We start from the raw sequence: 22600 nt of genomic DNA, 5'->3' as shown, positions 1-22600 counted from the left end.
GTTGGGAGGTTCCAGGCTGCTTTGGCCACCTCAGCAGTTTACGAGCATCGATGCCGGCGAGAGTTCAGCTGATATAGAAAGTTGCGCTCTTGCGTACCGGGGCTGTCAAGATTAATGGCTTGATCATAGCATCTCAGTGGCACTCTTCACATCTGCAAGCACTTTGCTTGTGGCCAGGAATATTTATTTATTTACGTACTAGATTATTGGCTTCTCTGATTTTATTTTTTTAAACGATGTGTTGATTCTCATGCTATTTAGCGGCTACTTAGCAAATCACCACATCGCTGTTGCTACTACAGTATATTAGAAGTTTGGTCACATTTGCTCACAATTAATTTGATGGGATTCTATGATGAGGAGACCCATAATAAACGTCTTCAGGAACTGCTGTGTATTTTTGCAGATGCACAAATGGCTGTGTGTTGTTTGCAACTTAAAAATGTTTTAGTCAGTCAATTTTTTCTCTCTTTCTCTCTCTTGCTCTGTATCTGTGGCTGATTTCAGACTATCTCTGTGTTACGTTAGTGGCTGCATTCTTGTAGTACAGTATTCCCTCGTTATTCGCGATGGGATGCGTTCTGGAGATGTTCATTGAATAGTACATTTCGTGGATAATGATATTGCCTATCTTTTAATTAATTATAGTATCTAAAATAAATACATAAATAAACTATTAAATCCGTGAAAATTATCACTTAATCTCATCACTTTTTGTTATCACATTTTCTGTCATCACTCGATCTCATCACATCACTCTCATCACATTCTCTCTCATCACTCTATCTCGTCACTTTCTTTCTCTCTGTCCCGATGCAGTCGTGTAGAGTTCCAGATGCGATTCGCGGGCCGGTCTTCATAGGTGCTCGCTAACAGCACTTGCCCCAACAGTCTGTTAAGGCTATATGGGGGATCTTTATCTTTACGTCTGTGTGTGTTTGTCGGTGTGCATATCGTTTCGTTTGTGTATTTGTCTCTAGTTGTGTTTACTACGCTCCGGTCATGGCAACCTGGTTTGAATTCTTGGCCATGGTGCACAGGATCACTGGCACGTGCTATCTGCATCTGTCCTGTGCAAGCCAGTAATAATAATTTACAGCCCTAAGTCAATCCGTTTCCGGATGAAAGACTCCCTCATGTTGTGTTAGTCATTAAGGTTGTTTCACCATACTTCACCACGCTGATCGGCGTGGGTTCGGGAAGGGGGGGGGGACCGGGGTTGGTTCAGACATCGCTCAGCGCTGATGTTTAACCGTGGCAATGACTCCAACTCACGTCACCGCTTTCATAGTGTAGCGCATTAGCGACTGTACCACGGCGCCCCCATGCATGTGTTTGTCAGTGTGGAAATGTGCCAATGCCTAAATCACTCTGAATATACACCCAGCTCATCGTATCTCATGAGCGAAACACATTTAGCCTAGTTCGTACAGTATTCGGATGAGTTGCCGTAAGGTCTTGCCAGGTGTTGTAGAAGGTTTTGAGACGGTGGTGAGATTGGCAGCTCTGAGTATCATCCCCCCCCTGCCCCCCCCCCCGTGTGCGATGGGGCCTCCTCTGGGTGCTCGCATCTCTTCCCTCGTCACTGCGACTCATTTTAACGGCACTGGCTCAATGCAGGATCCTCTTGAAAAAATGGGCGTTGATTGACGAGTGATTGGTTGCATCACTCCTATCATTATTATTAAAATATACTCGGTTAATTTTCCTCAACTGCCTCACTACTTCCTCTTTTTTTTGTCGTGTGTTGTTCATTCCCCGTTTCTCTCATCGTCGTGGTTTTCTGCCTCCGTCTGCCACCCGGAGGAATTTGCGCAGTGTGCTTTTGAAGCATGACGCCCTCCAACCCTTGCGAGTACACGGCACTCCTGTTGGGGCTGGAGAATGCCTCTTTTATTGGGGACAATCAGTCACGTTTCAAAGGAGGCACTGGGGTTCAGAACACTGCCGAGTTTGCACATTGTTCCGTGATGTGTAATGCCCACAGAGCAGTCCATCTGCCCCGTGTGTTACCGTTTAAAATCTCCACTCCCACTTATTTTTTTGCGAAAATATGAGGATGACATGGAGTCAGTATTTATTAATAGGTTTTTCCCCTTTTTTCTGGCAACAAAACAGGTGTTAAGATGTTAAAACACCAAACTGAGACCTTTTACAAGGAATCATGTCTGCATTAACCACAATACTTGTGGTCAGAATGCAAACAAAAAAAAATACTCTGATAATATATGCATTGTCCTTGAAACTGATTGTTCCACACCAGAGACAGCTTTCTTCCAAAGAGATCACATCCTCTGGTCTAACACCGTTTGAGACGAGGCTCAAAAGAAAGCTGTCTCTGGTGTGGACCAATCAGTCTCAAGGACAATGCATATTTTATCAGAGTATGTTTTTTTTTTGCATTCTGGCCATAAGTATTGTGGTTAATGCAGACATGATTCCTTGTAAAAGGTCTCAGTTTGGTGTTTTAACATCTTAACACCTGTTTTGTTGCCAGAAAAAAGGGGAAAAACCTATTATCATATTTTGGTACTGGCAAAGGAGGTCTCATGATGTCAGTATTTGTGTTTGCACAACAAATCCAGACAGTGGCTAAATTAATCCTTGTAAATCTCTGGACAGATTCAAACATCGCTTTGTGGTCCTTGAGCCATTGGCCTCGAAATGGCCTATGGGTACCACTCAGGATGGCACGTGCTCATGAGTATTTTCCAGATCTGTGTTATTACTAGATCACAAATATGGTTGATAGCAAGGTCACTGTGGTAGCATTTTATGACACATTTTTAAAATTAAATATTATATTTGGCCACGTACTTAAATTGTCCTTTCATTTCTGCATGGGGACTAGAGTGTCCGGAGAAGACCCACGCTGACATAGGACCCCTTGGAAAGCAACTATATGGATAGGGGATAATCATTATAAATAATTGTAATGTTATTACAATACAATTATAAAATCAGCTCGTGTGTTGCATCGCAGGATTGCGAGCGATGGCAACGGCTAAGGGAAGCTTTAGTCCAGCGGCTTTATCACGGCTGATGATTATGAAAATAATGTCAACTTGTAACGCGACGAACGGCATTCGCTCGCGCTCGTAGAGAGAGAGCGACTCAAAGGTGCGAGGAGGAACCTCCAGACGAGTGGGAAATGCAGCAGCCAAGCGGCGAGCTGGTGACAAATTCCCCCTAAAACCGGATCAACCAGGAGAAGAACAAACAAAAACCCCACGTGTGTAAGGGGCCAACACCCATATCCCATGAAGATGGAACAGGTGGAGTTCACGTTTGCTCTACCGCCCTTTCCTGGCAAGCCATGGTATTGTAATAATAATAATGCTCATTTGTAACGCGCACAATTTTCACTTGCCCGAAGGCAGTGACCTTGAGGCACGGAGCCCAGCTTAGAGATCCGTTCACCCAGCTTAGAGATCCGTTCACGGATCTCAGAGATCCATTCAACCAGTTCAGAGATCCGTTCACACAGCTAAGAGATCCGTTGAACAACCTCGATGCCTAAGGGAAGAGAGTTTCACAACATTTGTGCGCGGCGATCCACCACCAGCCATCGTCTGCACAGCGCTGGACTACAGATTACGTGCGCAGCCACGAGCGGCCTTGGCCGTTGGTGATGATTGTAATGTGACGCTTTTAACACTGCGTCCTGTGTGTCAACCCAAACAGAGGCCCCCAAGATCACGGTTCCTCGTGAAGAGATCCTGATTGCCAATGGAGACACATCTGTGCTGGAATGCCAGGCCACTGGTGTGCCTGAGCCTGTCGTCCAGTGGTACAAAGGTGAGCGCGCATATTGTGGCTGAAGAAATTAATACGTTGCGCGAGTGCCAAGTGTGAATCTCTTCATGCATATTATTGTTCCATTGAACATGAGACCTGCCGATCCATTACTGTGTTCACCAATAGGCTCTCCAAGTTATAGGGAAGGCCCATTCCAAGACGATCCTAAATGGTCCTTGTGGAATTATTTAAGTGTATCCTCCACAACATTAAACAAACCCACTTGCCCACTTGTTTATATCACGGTGTCCAAGTCAAGTTGAAATCAAAGTGTTACCCTGCTCATACAAATATGTTTGAAACTCCGAGCTCTTGGTGGAAATTCTACGTTCCCATGATTGGAGACCAGCCCCCTTCACAGCACAACCACTGCTCACTTCCTTCCAAAGTGATACCGGAATTGACCGTGGAGGGTTGTTAGACGGAGTTGACCCCGAACTTGGATTTGAACTCGCTGCTTTCCGATTGTAAATCAACAGCTCGAGGAGAAATACCATCTGACCAAATATTTATACATTCTCAAGTTCTACTAGAATAATTAGCGTTACTCTGATATTTTATCAGAAGTTGCCAAAGAACCATTTTTTGGAACGTCATTGACATACTATGCTTAATTGCGAGTGTTTTAGGAAGTAGTTTTGTGATGATGATGATGATGATTATTAAACTCTGCCACAACCTCAAAAGTTATGACCCGATTACAAGCCATACCCACCACAAGCAAATGGTATGGCCTCCTTCTAGGTCACCTTAGCCTAAAATGAGTACCTCATGCGAATTGCCCGATGATACTTGATGTAATTACCAGCAAAACGTCGTACTCAAAAATTGTAAATGTTGTGAATTCACTCTTCAACAAACTGGTGGGATAAAGTAGTGAACTATTTGTCTTTTGTAAACGTGACACATTTTTTACTGTTTGGCCGTGTCGGGTGGTGGAGGGTTACGACACATTTATAAATAACGCGATCTAACCCAAAAACCTTTATTATGAATAATATTGGTCGTGAAAGCCTACGTGTTAAACTACCCCATGCAGCTTGTCAAGGGGGGGGGGGGGGGCAAAGATGTTCGGATGTGGTCCTCACCCCACTTGCCCCTTCGTACTATGTCAGCCTTAATAGGCGCTCACAAACAGCACTTGCCCCAGCAGTCGAATCTGGCAACAATCTCGGTCCTTTGTCCGGCTATGACTGGATCGACAAACATTTCTGATTGTCTAGGATGGTATCAGAAGATTTCATTCCACTCTAAATTTGTATACGGAAGTTACACGTGAGAAAATATGAATGAATGAAATCGCTCGTGTAAATCTTAAGTGGGCAAATTGTCACGGGTAGGCAACAGAAGTGCCTGAAACACTTTTTTTACTCTTTGCCAGTGTCAATCAGGATCTGTTGAGCTACGGGTTTGTATCGCCTTATAATTTACGCCTTCCAAGTCTATGGCTTCGTGTTCCCAAAGTATAAAAAGTGCTAGAGCATCGTGCAAAGCTTACACTTTCTCCTGGGAACGTTGACTCACATTAGCGACATGTCTTGGTTAATGCGTGTTATTCTAAATCATCTCACAAACATGCAACAAAAACGGGCAAAGTTGTAAATCTGATAAATTATATAAACCATGTTGGGGAAAAAATGGCATTCTAAAATTCCTTTCTAACTTCTTTTTCTTGGGATTGCAGCCTGCGATTCTGAGAGGAAAACATGTTTTATTCAAACAAATTACATCCGTGGTCTTGCCTCTGTGCTTGGAAAAATACTACCAAAAGAATGCACATAATATGATTTATCATCTTGTTTTTGTTTAAAAGAAAAAAAATTGCTTAAAATAAACCAAGCACTAAATTATTTGGAGTGCACAACATCCAATAATGTTTCTTCTTCACTGTTATTATTATCGTCAGCAAATACTTTACTTCTTGTTCAACGGTTATGCCTAGCACTGGATGTTCTGCTGTCAGTTGTGGGATGCCACTTTGTTTGGCAGCAGATAGAGATATTGCCGTTTCGTCTGACTACTTGTCATTTTAAAAGGAGTATACACTTCAACTTTTGAAAATTAATTGGAAAGTATGATGACCTTATCCTCACAGCCCTTTCTGCGCACAGAAACCAAACAAAAAACATTTCCCCACGGTACTGTCTCTGCAAATGTTCAGTCGACTTCGCAGAGTTTAACTGTGGATAATCTCATAACTTCACTACGCTAGCTGGAACTCGTCTTCCCTATCGTTTACAATTTTTAGGCAACGGGACCACCATTAAAATTTTGTTATCTGTGTATTTTTACTGCTCGTTACAAATCGATGTGTTTTCTCATGTTCCTACGCCGGGCTTGTGGGTGATATGTATCGTGTAATTTCCATATTTGTTGTTTATGGACACTGCTGGTGGTTTCTGTGCTTGCTCAGTTTTGATGTTAGGACGATTACCCACGGTACGCATGGAACATTTGGGCCAGCATTGGTCCAACGGTTTCAACCACACACCAGCGGTGGCCCAACGTTGCATGTTTACTGGGTGAAATTTAAGTTGATTTGACCGCGCACAGTTGACAAGGAATAATTTTTGTTTGTTTCATATTAGCCTACAATAATGAAGTTACATAAAAAATATAAGTATAATTCATGTGTTTTAACGTGGAAACATTTGTAGATGCAAGTATAGTGCAGAAACAATGCATTTGAACGAACACTGGTAAGTATTTTCAAGGTAAAACAGGCAAAGCATAACTATGAGTATTCAACTTTTAACCATGAAAAAATGTATTATCTGACGACCTCCCACGATAGTGCTGCCATCTGAAATTGATACGTAATTTTAACTTAAGTAAAACATTTTTTTTATCACCCTTTAAGGCTTTTATTACTACGTGCTATCTGCCGGTGGAAAATAATGTGCTTGTCAATTCACATGCAGTATCCTTACTGTCAAATTCACTCAAATGTGCCTGTTTTCAGCCCCTCCCCCTCCTGCCCGCCCCAGGTTTAACATATGGCCTCAATCTTTTAAGTCCATCCACATTTCTAACATCTTTCTTCTCTCAGACAAAAAGATTATTGCCCAAAATATCATTATTTCATGTTCTTATTTAATCCATCTTGGACAAAGGCCTCCATATGCCTTTCAGTCATAGCGGTCTATGCTATGCTTCACCACTAACGTTAGTGATGGCTGGCATACAAACTCAGGTCGCTGGGCTCATAGTGCAGTGTGCTAACCACTCCATCACCACACCAAAGATAAAGACAAAGGTCCCCCATATAGCGTAAACGACTGTTCGGGCAAGTGCTGTTAGCGAGCACTTATGACGGCCAAAATGGCACACAGTGGGGGTGAGTGGCCAGCACCACGACTGGCCACCTTTGTCTCCCCAGTAGCGATGTTTACACACCACACCAGGTACTCATTTGAGGCTGAGTCAAGGACCAATTCAGATATTCATTACCGATGTTGGCTGTGAGCGGGAATCGAACTCGAGTGGCCGGGTCCCGTAACGCTACACTACCGCTCACCACCACACCACCACAAAAACACACATTACAGCTTATTATATTTTAAAAAATGTTGCATATCCTTTCAGTATCCAGATGTTTTTTTTTCCATTTTCATGGAGTACAACAAGAATGTTTATCCATCCAAGCACCAGCTGAGCAGGGTTTAGCCAGGATATGGTTGGGATGGGCAATCATCATGGATGCAGGTGTTTTTAGCCATGGCACTATGTGGTGGGCAGCAAAAAAATCTGTTGTTATAATTTACTTTTATGCTCCCACGTCTTTGCTTACCACCTTCACCAGCCCGAACTGACATGTGTGGTGAAGTAGAGTGAGATAATAACACCCATGGAGTGTGGAGGCCCTCATCCAATAGTGGAATTATAAAGTGCTGTAGATTATTATTTGCATTATTACCTCGAGGGAGTACAGGGAGGATTCCGATAGCACTTGCCGGTGATGTTGTGCATGATGGGCAAGAATTGAAATTAGGTTGCCAGGATCATAGTGTGGCACACACAATTACACAACGTGCATAAAAACATGAACACACGTACAACACAGAGACTTCGCACGTGCACAGTCTCGAAATGAATTCAGTTTCCAAAGAAGCCTCCTGGACGTTGAGCGGAACGTCGGACACACACGGGAGAGCTTTTGTAAAAGCCAACAATAAGTCAAGTAAATTTATTTTTGGTTAACACGTGGCACCGTTCTGGCACAAATCTGCAACCCAAATTGCCATTGCATCGTTACAGGCATAAAAAAATAGAAAATAAATTAAAGCAAGCTGCGGTTGTGAGTTCGCCATTGTATACAAGCATATAGAGATGTGTTCTGAGCTGTGACTTCAACACAGCGATGGAGTCGATTGATGATATAATTGTCGTACATGGTGAATTATCTGTCTGCGTTGCGTGCGTCCATGTCTCTGCAGGAGACCTGGAGTTGAAGAGCATGCCGTTCCTGGAGATTGACACACGGCGTGGCACACTCACCATCCAGGGCACGCAGGAGCTCGACGCCGGCGACTACACTTGTGAGGCGACCAACGAGGCCGGTGATGCCCGGGCCACGGTCTCCCTGGACGTTGGATGTGAGTGTCCCTCTCTCTCTCTCTCGCTTTCTCTCTCTCGCTCACTCTTTCTCTCTATCCTGGCTGCTCGCTCCGTCCCGTAGCGCGCACACATCGACCAACCCAACGCCTACCTCTTATCACGATCCTGTGCTATCAGCGGAAGCTCTTCCCGAGTGACCCCCCATCAGATGGTATATCCCTTTATCCGAATGTGGCTCCGGCTCACCGATGTGGTCATCCTCTCTTGCATTTCCCCCCTTCCCAGTGTCCGGCGGGAGGCTCGTTTCGTCCCTTTATAGCAGGGGGCGTACGGTAACGTACATATGTATGATGAACTTCTTATGCACTGTACGTGGCCAACCATGCTCATCGCAGGTGCGGTGTGGGCCGAGTTGGTCAGGTGGCTCAGGATGGTAATGAGGACGGTTTCTGTGGAGTGGAGTGGGCAGAGGGAGTGGGTGCAAATGAAGTTGTTCAGAAGGGAGTGGACAAGACGCTCGAGAACTTTGGAGAGGAAGGGAAGCAGGGAAATGGGACGGTAGTTGGAGATGCAGTTGGCACCGGTGGAGGGTTTCTTCATGAGTGGGGTGATGATGGCCGACTTGAAATTAGCAGGAAAGGCACGGGAGGATAGAGAAGAATTGAAAAGGGAGAGTAAGTAGGGAAGAATGGAGGGAATGACGGAGGTAAGAAGGCAAGCATAGATAGGGTCAAGGGGTGAAGTGGTGAGATGGTAACGGAGAGTTCCTCCAGAGTCACGGGGGGGTAGTCGATGAGGGCAGGCGGAGGAGGGAGTTGGTGAGAGGCTGAGGAACCATGGGCTGGATCACGTCAACCAGGATTCGAACGCAAAGCCATTTGTGTCCATGCTACGGAGAGACTGACCCTTGCCCGAGTAAGAGGACATTTTAATTACTGGCTGAGGCTCCACCAATGGAGATGAGAGCTACTCTGCTATACTGACTTTTATTTATGAGCATCATATTTCATATTTACCCTTTTAACCTCACAGTGATAATCATCGATGTTAACAGCATCACATGACCACAATCCATTTATTGATGTCCAATGCTATAACCACCTTTAAATATTTTGGCCAAAGCCAAAAATGACTCCCTGCGTATTAAATTCAGAGTAACATTTGAGCCAACTTTCATTCAAGGAAGAACTCTGCCGAATTGTTTTCAAAGAAAACATTGGCACACAACGTGGCAAGCTGCCTACTTATGTTTTTAATATATATACACACACACACACGAAGATCGATTATGTCAGCTGCGGCTCATTCATTGCTGTTTTTCGTTGTTCCGTAGTGCCGCTGACACGGCGTGTCTTAAAATCTTTTTTTGTAAACGAAGTGTGGAAGCTGACAACATTCCTTTCAGCGGGGACACTTTGGCCCATTTACAGTTTTATGAAACTCACGTCCGAGGATAGCGAATGCGCCGCACGAGTATTCCCTTGGGGCAACCGTTCGGCTGTGCCTACGTGACCCATTCACAAATATGCCCAAACATCTGAAGCTATGTTAACAAAAGCAAGTTGGCCAACATAATGAGCCATCGTCGATCCGATTACTTTATAAAAATCTCCCCCCCCCCATGCCTCACTTGGCTTGCGATGGTGCAGTCGTTCTCACTCCTGGACGTGAGCTCAATTGCATTGCTCCAGCTCCACTGCTGCCATCCTCTGGGAGGTGTATTCTTCTTTTCGCTGCCATGCCACTACCGGTCTCATCCCCATTGGCCACCATCTATTTGAGCGACGTGTCTTACCCAAGTTCCCTTACTTGTTTTCTTGACGGTTAATATGATGTATCCAGTCTGTGTTGGTTCTTCTAAATCATCTTGCCCTCTCGTGGCATAGTTCCAAGCATCCACTTCACCTTGCTTCTTTTTTTACGTTTAGCTCTTATTTAATTTCATTCGTCAGTGTCCATGTAGGTTTATCATCATCGCGAATGTAAAGTGTAGACTATGTTGTTGGGCAGATTGTAACGTGGAAGTGTGCTCGACTCAAAATTTTCTCAGCCGAGGGGGGACTCGGTCCAGGAACATTGTGCGGTTGATTAAAATGAGTTCCACTTGGTGGGAGGTTTACAATGGATTGGCTGCTTCTTGCCTTAGTAATGTGGAATGTCCACCACTTGCTCAGAGCTATCAACAAGAATGCTGACTGCCTCGATTAAAAGCAGAATAACAAGATCCCATAACTGGTTCATTTGAGCAGGCGCTACGATGTTTAACTTTAAATATAGGAATTAAGAGCTCCATCCCAGGCATTATTGTGTGATCCTAACTAATTGGCTGTTGCTGACTTACATAATCCATGCTGTCGACGTGACCGATTCCCTACTTTAATTGTTTTTGGAATCGTTTTACAAATATTCCAAATGGAAAACAATTTGGTAAAATAATGATCTAGTTCAGCCGGTACATGCTAAGAAACGGTAATCTCGATGACACGCTTAAAACAGACAGGCGTGTGTGCGCGCGCGTCGTCGATCGGGCAGCGAGCGAGCGAGCACGTTTTTTTCTCATTTTCATTCCTTTTCGATGTAAAGCGGTGCACCCTGGGTATTTAGAAATTCGCTCGCTCGAGCCGTGGAGCCGTAGCAACAGGCAGCGTCTGTGGCGCGCGCCGCTACACAAAGGGCGCTCTTGTCGGATCCCGCCTCTGGCCTCCGCCAAGGGCAAAAGGAAATGTAATCCCGAATTTTTGAGCCACTGAGATTTGTTCGGGCAAAACGAGACTCTTGGTTTTGCACTGCCAGAATGTTTGGGTTACTAAAACAACCGCTTGCCGAGCACACAACGCTCTTGGATTCTGCGCAACGTTCTTTTTTACTTCGCGCCCCCCGCCTCACTCCTTTTCTGCACCCGAAAGAATCGTAAAAAAAAAATCCTCTCCAACATCTTGGGACTACGGAAATCTTGCCGTCGACTGCCAGGACAGATGGTGCTTCGCTTCAGCACAGGGAAGGGCCATATATTAGTGGCAGATTAAAATACATTTTAAATAATGCTTTGTGGAAGATGGATCCTTTGGAGGCAATGGAGTATCAGTGGGAAGCCCATCGCCTTTAATGACCCTCTTGGGTGGACGCATCAAACCCCGAAGCCATGGCGAATGCTCAGCTTTGCAATAACTGCACTCAGGAGCCAGTCAACTGTGCTCTGAAAACAAACCCCCCGAAATTGCACTTGATGTATTCACGTCTTACTTTTTTGATACATTCCGTTTTATTCGACTCTTGTTTTCTGAGGGCTCTATTACGTTTAACGAATAACTTGTATAACCACCTTGTTGATTGTCCTGTGGAGAAGACTGGGCCTCTACCACGGGAATGCGAAATTCTCAGCACTCACTCAGGAAGCTCCTTGAGAAACAAGCGCCACCTCGCATTTGTTTTAGGAAGGAAACACGAGGGCTTTTAGTTGTTGTCTAAATAGTGAGTCGAATCATGTACTTAGGTTTTTTCGGTAAAGTCACGAAAAAACCTAAGAATATGAATCCTTGCAGTCACGAAAGCTTAAAATCTAGAATCTAATCATGTAATTAAATGTGGCAGTGAGCCACAATCTTCTTATGCAGAGGGGTCCTCCTGTTTAACGTTGCATGCAGAAGGAATCTGCATTTCCCAGAGACAACCCATGCATACGAGGAAATAACCCTGTCAAACATACTCTTTGGTTTTTTCGGTAAAGTCACATAGGTAGAAAAATAATAGATCACGACGTTTCGCAACACATGCTGCTGGAGTAGGCTTCAGCCTACTTCAACAGTTTTTTCTTGCTGTGGTTGTCCCACCTGATGACGTTTGCTTGTGTTGCGATCGAAACATCGTGATCTATTATTTTTCTACCTACGTGACTTTACCGAAAGAACCAAGAGTATGGATTCCTGCAGTCACGAAAGCTTCAAACCAAAACCCTGTCAAATACGGACAGAGAATGCCACAGCCGACGCTCTGCTGTACCGATTCCTCTCAGGAACCTCATTGCCCTGCTCATGAGAGTTCCATGCACCTGATGTTTACATCTCCATGTGATGACTATGCGCCTCTGAGCACTTCTCTCTCTTCGAGAGTGAGCTAATACTGTGCAGCGCAGTTACAGGTTGAGCTCATTCTTTACAACGACGATGATTTCATCGACGATATTGACGACACATCATTGATTTGTGGGTCAGGCTATGAAATGATCTGACCAAATTGTTGTGTATGTGTGCGTGGTGAGACCCCCTCCACCACCCCGACGAGGCTAAACAAAAAGAAATGTCACACGCGCAAGCGATTTCATGAGCCCATGATATGTTTCAGCACACCGGTAAGTTGAAGAAAAAGTTCTCACGAACAAATTTAGCAAGAGACACCAGGACGTGAGATGCGACATGGTAAATCTCACTTTCTTGATTTCCATTCAAGACCTCGATGGTGATGTTTGGTGTATTTACACACTAATCGTTGTTTCTATTGCTAAACGCGGTTGTGAGAATGTTGTCCAAGCTTATGTAGATTTATATAGCGTCTTATTCCAAGGCACTTCGCAGCAATCATACAATTATGCATAAGATGATGTTGGTTGAGATAGAGAGTGGAGTCGTTATTAAAATTGGTGGTATAGTTACGGTGTTAGGAGAACTGGCGGGAGTGATTGAAGAGGAGTTGAGGTAGTGATAGGGGTTGGGCTAGTGAGAGGGGGTAAGCCTGGTCAGAGCTGGGGGGCGGGGGCAGGGAGTAGCAGTGGGATAGGTGAGGGAGAAGAGATGGAGATCGAAGCAGGTGGGATGACACGAAACTATTTTCCGTGTCAAACGCTCGTACACTTGACGATTTAATTTGTCTGCCTGTCGGGTGATGGAGGGTTTCACGACACATACTTTGTTCGATGATTACGTAGCCAAACTCAACAATCAAGTATGAATCATAATATCGGCTACGAAACCCCTGTGTTTAGAACACGACGATGACGACGACGACGATGATGATCAACAGGTCTCAAGGTCACGCGCTGCATGATGGACTCACATCCCACTTGTGTGAACCCCGCCGGTCTCCTCCCCGAACAGCTGGGCCGGTGTTCTCCCAGGCTCCGTCGGACACCACCGTGGAGATTGGGCTCAACGTGACGCTGCCGTGCCTGGCGTTCGGCTACCCGGAGCCACGTGTAACGTGGCAGCGAGCGGACGGTCGCAGCCTGACGTCACGTGACCCGCGGGCGCCGGGCGCCACGTCCCAGCTGCAGGACGGCAGCCTCTACATTGCGGGTGGGCACGAGCGTGTGTGTGTACGCGTGTGTGTGCACGTGTGTGTGTGTGCGTGCGTGTGTGTGTACGCGTGTGTGTGCACGTGTGTGTGTGTACGCGTGTGTGCACGTGTGTGTGTGTACGCGTGTGTGTGTACGCGTGTGTGTGCACGTGTGTGTGTGTACGCGTGTGTGTGCACGTGTGTGTGTGTGCGTGCGTGTGTGTGTACGCGTGTGTGTGCACGTGTGTGTGTGTACGCGTGTGTGCACGTGTGTGTGTGTACGCGTGTGTGTGTACGCGTGTGTGCGTGCGTGTGTGTACGCGTGTGTGTGCACGTGTGTGTGTGCACGTGTGTGTGTGTACGTGTGTGTGCACGTGTGTGTGCACGTGTGTGTGCACGTGTGTGTGTGCACGTGTGTGTGTACGCGTGTGTGCACGCATGTGTGTGCACGTGTGTGTGTGTGTGTGTACGCGTGTGTGTGCACGTGTGTGTGTGTACGCGTGTGTGCACGTGTGTGTGTGTACGCGTGTGTGTGTGTGTGTACGCGTGTGTGTGCACGTGTGTGTGTGTACGCGTGTGTGCACGTGTGTGTGTGTACGCGTGTGTGTGCACGTGTGTGTGTGTGCGTGCGTGTGTGTGTACGCGTGTGTGTGCACGTGTGTGTGTGTACGCGTGTGTGCACGTGTGTGTGTGTACGCGTGTGTGTGTACGCGTGTGTGCGTGCGTGTGTGTACGCGTGTGTGTGCACGTGTGTGTGTGCACGTGTGTGTGTGTACGTGTGTGTGCACGTGTGTGTGCACGTGTGTGTGCACGTGTGTGTGTGCACGTGTGTGTGTACGCGTGTGTGCACGCATGTGTGTGCACGTGTGTGTGTGTGTGTGTACGCGTGTGTGCACGTGTGTGTGTGTACGCGTGTGTGTGTGTGTGTGTACGCGTGTGTGTGCACGTGTGTGTGTGTACGCGTGTGTGCACGTGTGTGTGTGTACGCGTGTGTGCGTGCGTGTGTACGCGTGTGTGCGTGCGTGTGTACGCGTGTGTGTGCACGTGTGTGTGTGTACGCGTGTGTGTGCACGTGTGTGTGTGTACGCGTGTGTGCACGTGTGTGTGTATGCGTGTGTGCACGTGTGTGTGTGTACGTGTGGGGAGCGGTAGTGCAGTGGTTAGCACGCTACGCAACGAACCCAGCGACCTGAGTTCGATTCCCGCTTATGGCCAGCACCGGTGACTGTTATCTGAACCGGTGCTAGGCATCCCGTAGGTCGACTCAGCCTCAAATGAGTACCTGGGGTGGTGTGTAAACATCGCCACTGGGGAGACAAAGGCGGTCGGGCGTGGTGCTGGCCAGCCACCCTCTCGTGTACTCTGCCATCCTTCATAGGTGCTCGCTAACAGCACTTGCCTCAACAGTCTGTTAAGGCTATATGGGGGGGGGGGTGATCTTTGTCTTTGTGTGCGTGCGTGTCCGACTGTCCGTGTGCGTGCCGACTTGGCCTGCAGCTGAGAACAGAGTGGGCTTGCCGATGACTGGCACCAGTGGAGGGTGGATGTGCGACGCTCAGAACAACAATTAGAGTGCCAGTCGGCTCGAGTTGGCGCAGTGCAGCGAGTTGGCGCAGTGGGCAGCACGGGTGGTGCATCTGCCAGTCATCTCAGTTATTTAACCCACGACACCTGTTTTTGTTTTGTGACCTGGCGGCGAGCCTTCGAGACTTCACATGTTCTCAACGTGTACCTAGCCTGGCACACGTGCTGTGATGTTATCCACCACAGCCACGCCAGCCTTCATAGGTTCTTAAGAACAGCACTTGATCTTAAAATCTATTAAGTTGATTCAGAGCTCTTTGTGTTTGTTGGAAGGGCGATAAGCAATCAGCCTCTGATTACTGATAATTTTTTTAAAGTAACGTAATGTAATCTCGTGAGCGGTATTTAAATGTAATGTAAAATGAGCATTTGTATCATTAATTTCTTCATCGTATCCTCTCGGTGAATATGGGCATTTTGCTAGCCACATCAGTCTCTCATGTGCCATGCTAACCTGGGCAAGTGCTCACTAACTACACTTACATCAATATGATTTTAAACAGATGGAAACATGCAAAACAGGGGTGAATTTTTTTTATCTCCTTGGCATATATATGTTTTTCTCCATGGATTTCGTATGTGGTTATAGATACAGTTCACGGGCTTGTATATACAATGTGGTATCTGTGTAGTGTGTCTATTGGTCTTCAGAATACAAAGAAAAACGTGAAACGAAACACAAATCTGGACTAAATCATTCAGAGTAACAAAAAAACGTATGCAAATCCCCGTGCCTCCGTCACTATTTAGGGGATCATTAATTTCCATACCAACTTTGTGTGTGTGTGTGAATTTGCCTCCGTAGGTTTCTTTTGAGTTCCGACATGTGCGTGCAATTTGAGCTCATTAGAACAGTGATTTCCCATTAACATGCCACTCCTGTGCATTAAAATAGGAATCTGCCAGTGTCTGCATTGTTCCTCGAGGCGAGGCATTCATCAAGCCAATCAAAGGAATGCACCACCACTGGCAGGTGGAAGAAATAAAAACCTCATCGAAAAAATAAGCCCAGTTGCACAAATTATTGAAATGTTGAGTTGGATTATTCATAAATTCGCGCTGTCCTCGGAGCAATGTCTGAGAACCGGGGAACAGCTGCCTCTATCGGACTCACGCAGATGTTAACACCCTCCGAGACTCCTGGAAAGGGTCAGTGTACTCATTTCACAGCGGTGGCACAGTGAATATCTGAACCGGTCCCTGCGCCCCCCGTCACCAAGCAACATGGTGACGTGTGGTCAAAACAAACCCCAATGACAGATACGGCCTGTGGAGTCCTTCATCCGGCAGTGGATCGACAAAGAACTTTAAATTATTATACACGTATAAAGTTACAGCTTTCGAAAATGTACACAACGAATGGATGTTTAAAAAACTAATTTTAAACCTATATTTGACAGTCACTGATGGAAAGGCAGAACTTGGCATTTCAGGCCTTCTGTAGGTAAAGTAAAACAAACCCTGTTACTATATTTTTTAACCAACCTCTTTATCCAGAAGCCCTCTCGTGACCAGCAGACCACGACATGGGCTTAGAACTGCTGAACATGTGACCATACCCGCAAGAATATAACTAACCTCTTGATGTTTTAATGATAAGCATTCTTTTTCTAGGTCCTCTCTTTAACAAAAATGCATGCTTTTATGGCGCGTGGATTTGGTCAATTACCTCTTGTGAAAATGAGCTCAAGATACTTACCGTATTAGCGGGGCAAGATTACGATGTCGCTTTTAAAGTGTAGGGGTTTGAGGGAAGAGTATTTTACTGCACGAGTGTGTGAGCTGCACTTTAAGAATTATACCGTGGGCCTTTGAACGTGAAAGGGTCAGTGTGAATGAATTGAAGGTTTTTGTGGAAGAGAAAGTAGTTGTGATGGGTGTGACACGTGGGCAGGGTGAGGAGGGCAGGTCATCGAGACGGGCAAGGGAGTGGCCCTATGCTGTGTGGCAGTAGGGCCTTCTCGAGTGTGGCGTCGAAGATGTGGAACTCTCTTCCACCGGCCTTCATATTGGCTCCCAAGCAACAAACAGTTCAGGAAAAACTCTGCAAGACCTAATTTTTTTTCCTTTTAGCTTTTCCTTGAGTATGTCCTCTTTATTTTGATATTTTTTAATGTGTCTTGATTTTATAGGTAGGACTGTAAAGTATGTTGATGTCCTCTTTAGTGGGTGGCAAGTTTTTACTCAAAAAATTCATGGAATGAACAAATGAGCAACAAAGGGACGACCCAGAGGCGGTCTGTGCTGATGAGACTGCGGTAGTATACATTGGAGGTCCATTTAATTCTGTAGTGGGGGCCTGGCAAAAAAGAATACAGTGTTGGTTATGTGTATGATCATTAACAACATTGTAAATAGTGAACTGTGTAACTTAAGTCTTGATGATCAAAAAGTGTACAAGCCAATGGGTGCATTGGGATCTACGGATGAACTGCGCCTTACACGTGTATTTTTAAATTATTATTAACATTAATAAACAATAAAACAACGCTCGGCAGCAATATATACGAGTGGAGCAATATGCACTGGCACAAACTGAAGGTTATTATTAATATGTAACACATTTTCTGTTCTATTACATTTTTTCTCATTTGTTTTAAGCATTCTTAGTTGTCTCATTTGTAAAGATCTTGCCGACATTAAGCGATTAATCCAGACCGAGGAACAAAGGGCCTTTTTGAGATGTCACCGCACATCTCCTATTAATTATCTTTCACCAAGAGGGATTATTTTGGAAGGAGCGCCGCTACTTGCCAAGCCAAGCGGTTGTACAAAGTGGGTGGGGGGGTGTTTTGCTGAAGGCAGAGGCTGTGCGGGCAACAAGAACGGCAACAAACGGCTCAAGCCCATCGAGGCAGGGAACGTGGCCCAGGCGGTGAGCACTGGCACCACGGCACGAAGGCAGGGGGGGGGGGCAGCACCACAGGTGGAGGGGGGGGTGCTATTGCCCCCTAATTGAAAAGTATCAGAGGGATGAACAATATACTGGAGCCCCCTCCCCCCCCCCCCACGTTATTGGCTTTATTAAAATACGAGCATTGTGCCAGATTTGAAGCTTTCGTGACTGCAAGGATTCATACTCTTAGGTTTTTTCGGTAAAGTCACGTAGGTAAAAAATAAAATTTAAAGTTAATAAAGGTAATAATGGAAATAAAATAAAATAATAAATCACGACGTTTTGGAGGCAACACAAGTCTCCGTCATCAGGTGGGACCGTCACAGCTAAAATTTATTTTATTTCCATTATTACTTTTATTAACTTTTAATTTAATTTTTTACCTACGTGACTTTACCGAAAAAACCTAAGAGTATGAGCATTGTGCCGTTTCACTCTTATAATTATTTACCGGACATCTGCGGAAAAGAGCTTCATGGCTCATCGGATTCCTCCAGTTTGAGCAAATATTCAGATTCTGATTTAGTACGGGGAAAAAATATTTTAACAGCTTATAAAGGGTCTCCACTCAGTGAGTGAAGAAACACCGCGGCCAAGATGGTGGGTAACTCATCACCGCATTAAATTTCGATTTAAAGCTTTCGTGACTGCAGGGATTCATCTTCTTGGTTCTTTCGGTAAAGTCACGTAGAAGGAAAGTAATACAATAATAAAAATAAAACATAATAAAATACAATAATATAATAAAATAATATAATTATCACGTGACATTACCGAAAGAACCAAGAAGATCATCACCGCATCTCATGCGGGGAGTTGAAGAGTACCTGGCCTTCACAGGCATTCGCTCACAGCACTTGCCCCAAAAGTCTGTTCAGCCTGTACGGTGGATCTTTGTCTTTGGTGGCAGCAGTGGCTTGGAAACACCAGGAATATGCATCCCAATGGTACATCAACACATTAGCCTCACACAAAACCCATTGTGTACGTCTGAGTTCACTTTCTTGAGTGCAGATTTGGGCTCGTATTGGAAACAGCCAAAAAAAAGTCTCAGCATCTGCCTGTGTCCACCTGCACCTGTTATGTGTTGAACCATCAACACATGATTTAGTGGTGTTGTTGCATTGGCAGCGGTGCACAAGCACAAAAAACTAAAATACTACTTAAGAACGTGTTGACTTTGTTTTATATATGTGTGTGTGTTCCTGACTCTCTGGCATTAGTTAGAAGCATTCAGAGTAACATCGCACCGTCACAGTGAAATTACTTTCAACTGGGCATTCTCATTAACACTGGCAAAAAGAATTGGCCCAATATCCCATTGCAAGACCCACCTGAAAAGTCTTGATAATTAATGATACTTAGGGAGATACGTTTAGTTAAATGCTTAGTGTTATCATGATTAGATGGTTTATATATTTGAGTAAATGTGTAATTATTATGAATGCTAAATTAATTATTGCCTTGCGTTTAAATCTTGGTCAGGGGTAAACTCAATTCGCCAGCCTTTTGAGGTCAATAAAATAGGTACCGCTTTGTGGAACGTCAATATTGGTCATCCTATGAAGAGACTGGCCATTGCCATAGTAATTTGGAATTTCCACCAAAGGCTCCGAACCACCAACAGAGACGATCGCCAACTGGTGCTAGTTTGGTTGTGGAAATGTTAATACATTTTCACCCAGCAAAACGAAGTTCAACAAACGTGCATTTGTGGCCAGGTCGTTTCTGAAAAAGAGCTATACAGCTCAGCGGGCCTTACCTGGTAAAGATTAAAAAAATATATGTGCGGCAAACTGGCCACCCCGTTGAGAGAACCGTCGTAGCCGGTGACAGCTGCAAGCCCACCCTGAGCCTGCCGTGCCGTGCCGCCACCGTTACAAGGGAGTGGGTCCCTGGGAGCCACTTGATGGGGGCCGCGGGGGCCCCCGCCGCGTCGACGCAGTGGGACCGCTGAGCCCGGCGCATGTACGGGATCCCGGGTGGAAACATCTGGCGATCGGCTAGCCGGGGCCGTTTGGATTACAGTAGCAGCATTCACGGCACAAACTGAGTCGGCAGAAGCACGAATTATTGCGGAGAGAGAAAAAAACGTATGGTGGTGTTTATAGAGAGAGTTGGGGTGGTTGGGGGGGTGGGGAGGAGAAAAAAAAGCCTAATAAAACGTTCACTGAAAGTTGAGTCAACATCGTTAAACATATGTGTGCGCGCGTGTGTGCAGGTGGTGTAGTGGTTAGCAGCGCACTCTGCTATGGGCCCGATGACCGCGGTTTCGATCCCATGCGCGGATATTGGACGTTGGGTGACGTTGGCCTCCGCTAGTTAAACACAACCTGAAATTAATACCCGGTGTGAACATCTGTGCAAACATCACTGGGGAGACAAAGACGGCTGGGCGTGATGCTGCCACGCCACCTCTTTGTGCACTCTAATAGGTGCTCGCTCATGACACTTGCTCCCAACAGTCTCTGTAGGCTACACAGGGGATCTTTATATTTGTGCGTGTACATTTATGGAGAGCTGGGGCAGTGGTTGGTGCAGAATGTTATGATCCCAATTAATTTGTTTCTGTTTCTGGCCATGATGCACATCAATCTGTGGCAAATTATATTCATCCTGATGTGGGCCTCCCCTAGGTTGACTCATTATATAATGAGGAGTCGGGCGGTGATGGCCAGCACTGTGGAGGCGAGGGATTGGTGGATCACGCAAAAATGTTGCGAAACTCCCGTGGGTGTCGAGGCATCGTACTCTGGCTCCCCATGAGAAAGTGGTACAGCAGTAGTGCGGACAATTACCATCTGTCCCTTCTGTGTGGAATAAAGTGCTGTTGGCACCTCGCACACATGGGTTTGCCCCTGGGACCTCTGGTTTTCTCCAAAGTGCATGAATGCTCATAATTGGCTGAAAGCACCTTAACATATCGAGGGTCGCAGAACTTGGGCAAGTGTTGGTCGCGCTGGCTCGCCGCCTGGCTGCCTTCTGACATGTCTGTTGTTCCTCAGAGATTGTGAGATGCGTTTTGCATGAACGTCGCGATATATAAAACCAAACGTCACCATTAAACATTAGTTTGTGTGTAGCTAACATCAACACGGCGGAGACATAAGCATACCTATCAACACATACGGTTTACCTGTATTATTGAACAGGGAAATTGAGTTAAAAAAACGTGTCTATTTTTTTGTGTTTCTCCCTTGTGATGGGACTTTGTAGGATGAACATTAAGATTTATTAGGGCACGGCGTGACCAATAAGGTCTGAATTGGCCTGTAACAAGGTCGGGCACTGATAAGGGGTTGACAGGTACGCATAAGTCAATGTTGTAATAACCACACAGTTTGCTTTTGTGCCTTAATAGCAACACTTTTTTCCAACAGTCTATATAAATACACTGTATATATACTGTACATACTATATATAGAATGGATGGTGCCTTGGTTTCATGGTGAGCACAATGGCCTTGCAATCCAAAGGTTGCCACTTCGATTCAGAGCAATGGGGCAAGTTTGTTCGAATGCCTTCCCCTCCTCTTCTCGCCTCTGTCCATCTAACAGTGTGAATGGGTTCATCGCAGTTAGTCGATCAGAAGGTACCGCGTGCGGTGGGGTAAAGTGTGAGCACTCCCACCTCTCCCAAGACCTGGCCAGTGTGTGGTCGAGAAAGCTAAAGTATCCGCAAGAGGGGCTCTTAGAGGGCTTCCTCTCGTGGAGACCCACCTGCAGTGGTATGAGCAAGCAATTTCAGGGCAGCACCATTACATTTATATTTTTGGGTTGCGGTTAAATAATATTTTAAACATAATATAGCAAATGTGCATAAACTGACAACAAATGTCAAGAAACAATTCGTGCATTACTAACATAATTTCACTTGATATTACATCCATTATCTTTAATGTTTATATAATAGTAATCATATATAACAGTTGTCAGTCCACTGCTGATGAAGGTCTCCCCACGCCGTGTTTGTTGTGGAAGTTGTTTGACCATACTTCACCATGCTGCTCACTGCGACCCATTCAGATCTATCACTCGCCACTGTTGTTAGCTGTGGCTGGGACTCAAACCCGGGTCACTGGGTCGGTAATGCAGTCCCGTAACCACCGCGGCGCTACCACTCATGTCCTCCCGATTATTTCGTTGCCATTGCAAAAAATAACTGAAAGCTAAATGGACCTCACTCAAAATAAACGATTTACATGAGGTGCACGGTATTGATATATATATTAAAATATCATCCTTTGGAAAAGCGGCCGCCATCATAGGAACCTGTTGGCGAGGTGAAGCAATAATGACCGGCACATTAAACGCTCGTGCGAGTGCTGGGTCAGCTGGCGACTGGGGTATTGGGCAGCACCAGTGGTCTGTGGAGTGTGGCCTGATGCGGGGTGTCTGTTGGTCACCGTTGCAAAGATTCGAGCGATACCCAGAAGAGCACTTATGAATAAAGTGTTTCCCGTCACGCTATCCGCTCACTGTGTTCAGTCATCTCAAC

General features: G+C 45.7%; 1 protein-coding gene across 1 annotated transcript in view; it reads left to right on the top strand.

Annotated features, from left to right (window-relative positions):
* Window positions 1-22600, top strand: part of LOC133341883 (hemicentin-1-like) — a 254826-nt gene that overhangs the window by 100725 nt on the left and 131501 nt on the right. The window contains 3 exon segments of the mRNA XM_061550695.1: window positions 3685-3798; window positions 8235-8393; window positions 13446-13643. Coding sequence (XP_061406679.1) covers window positions 3685-3798; window positions 8235-8393; window positions 13446-13643 — 471 coding nt within the window.

This window comes from Lethenteron reissneri, chromosome 12 (assembly GCF_015708825.2).
Source record: "Lethenteron reissneri isolate LAM-NWPU_2019-01 chromosome 12, ASM1570882v1, whole genome shotgun sequence".
NCBI classification, from domain to species: Eukaryota; Metazoa; Chordata; class Hyperoartia; order Petromyzontiformes; family Petromyzontidae; genus Lethenteron; species Lethenteron reissneri.
This window is presented reverse-complemented; position numbering and strand designations above follow the sequence as displayed.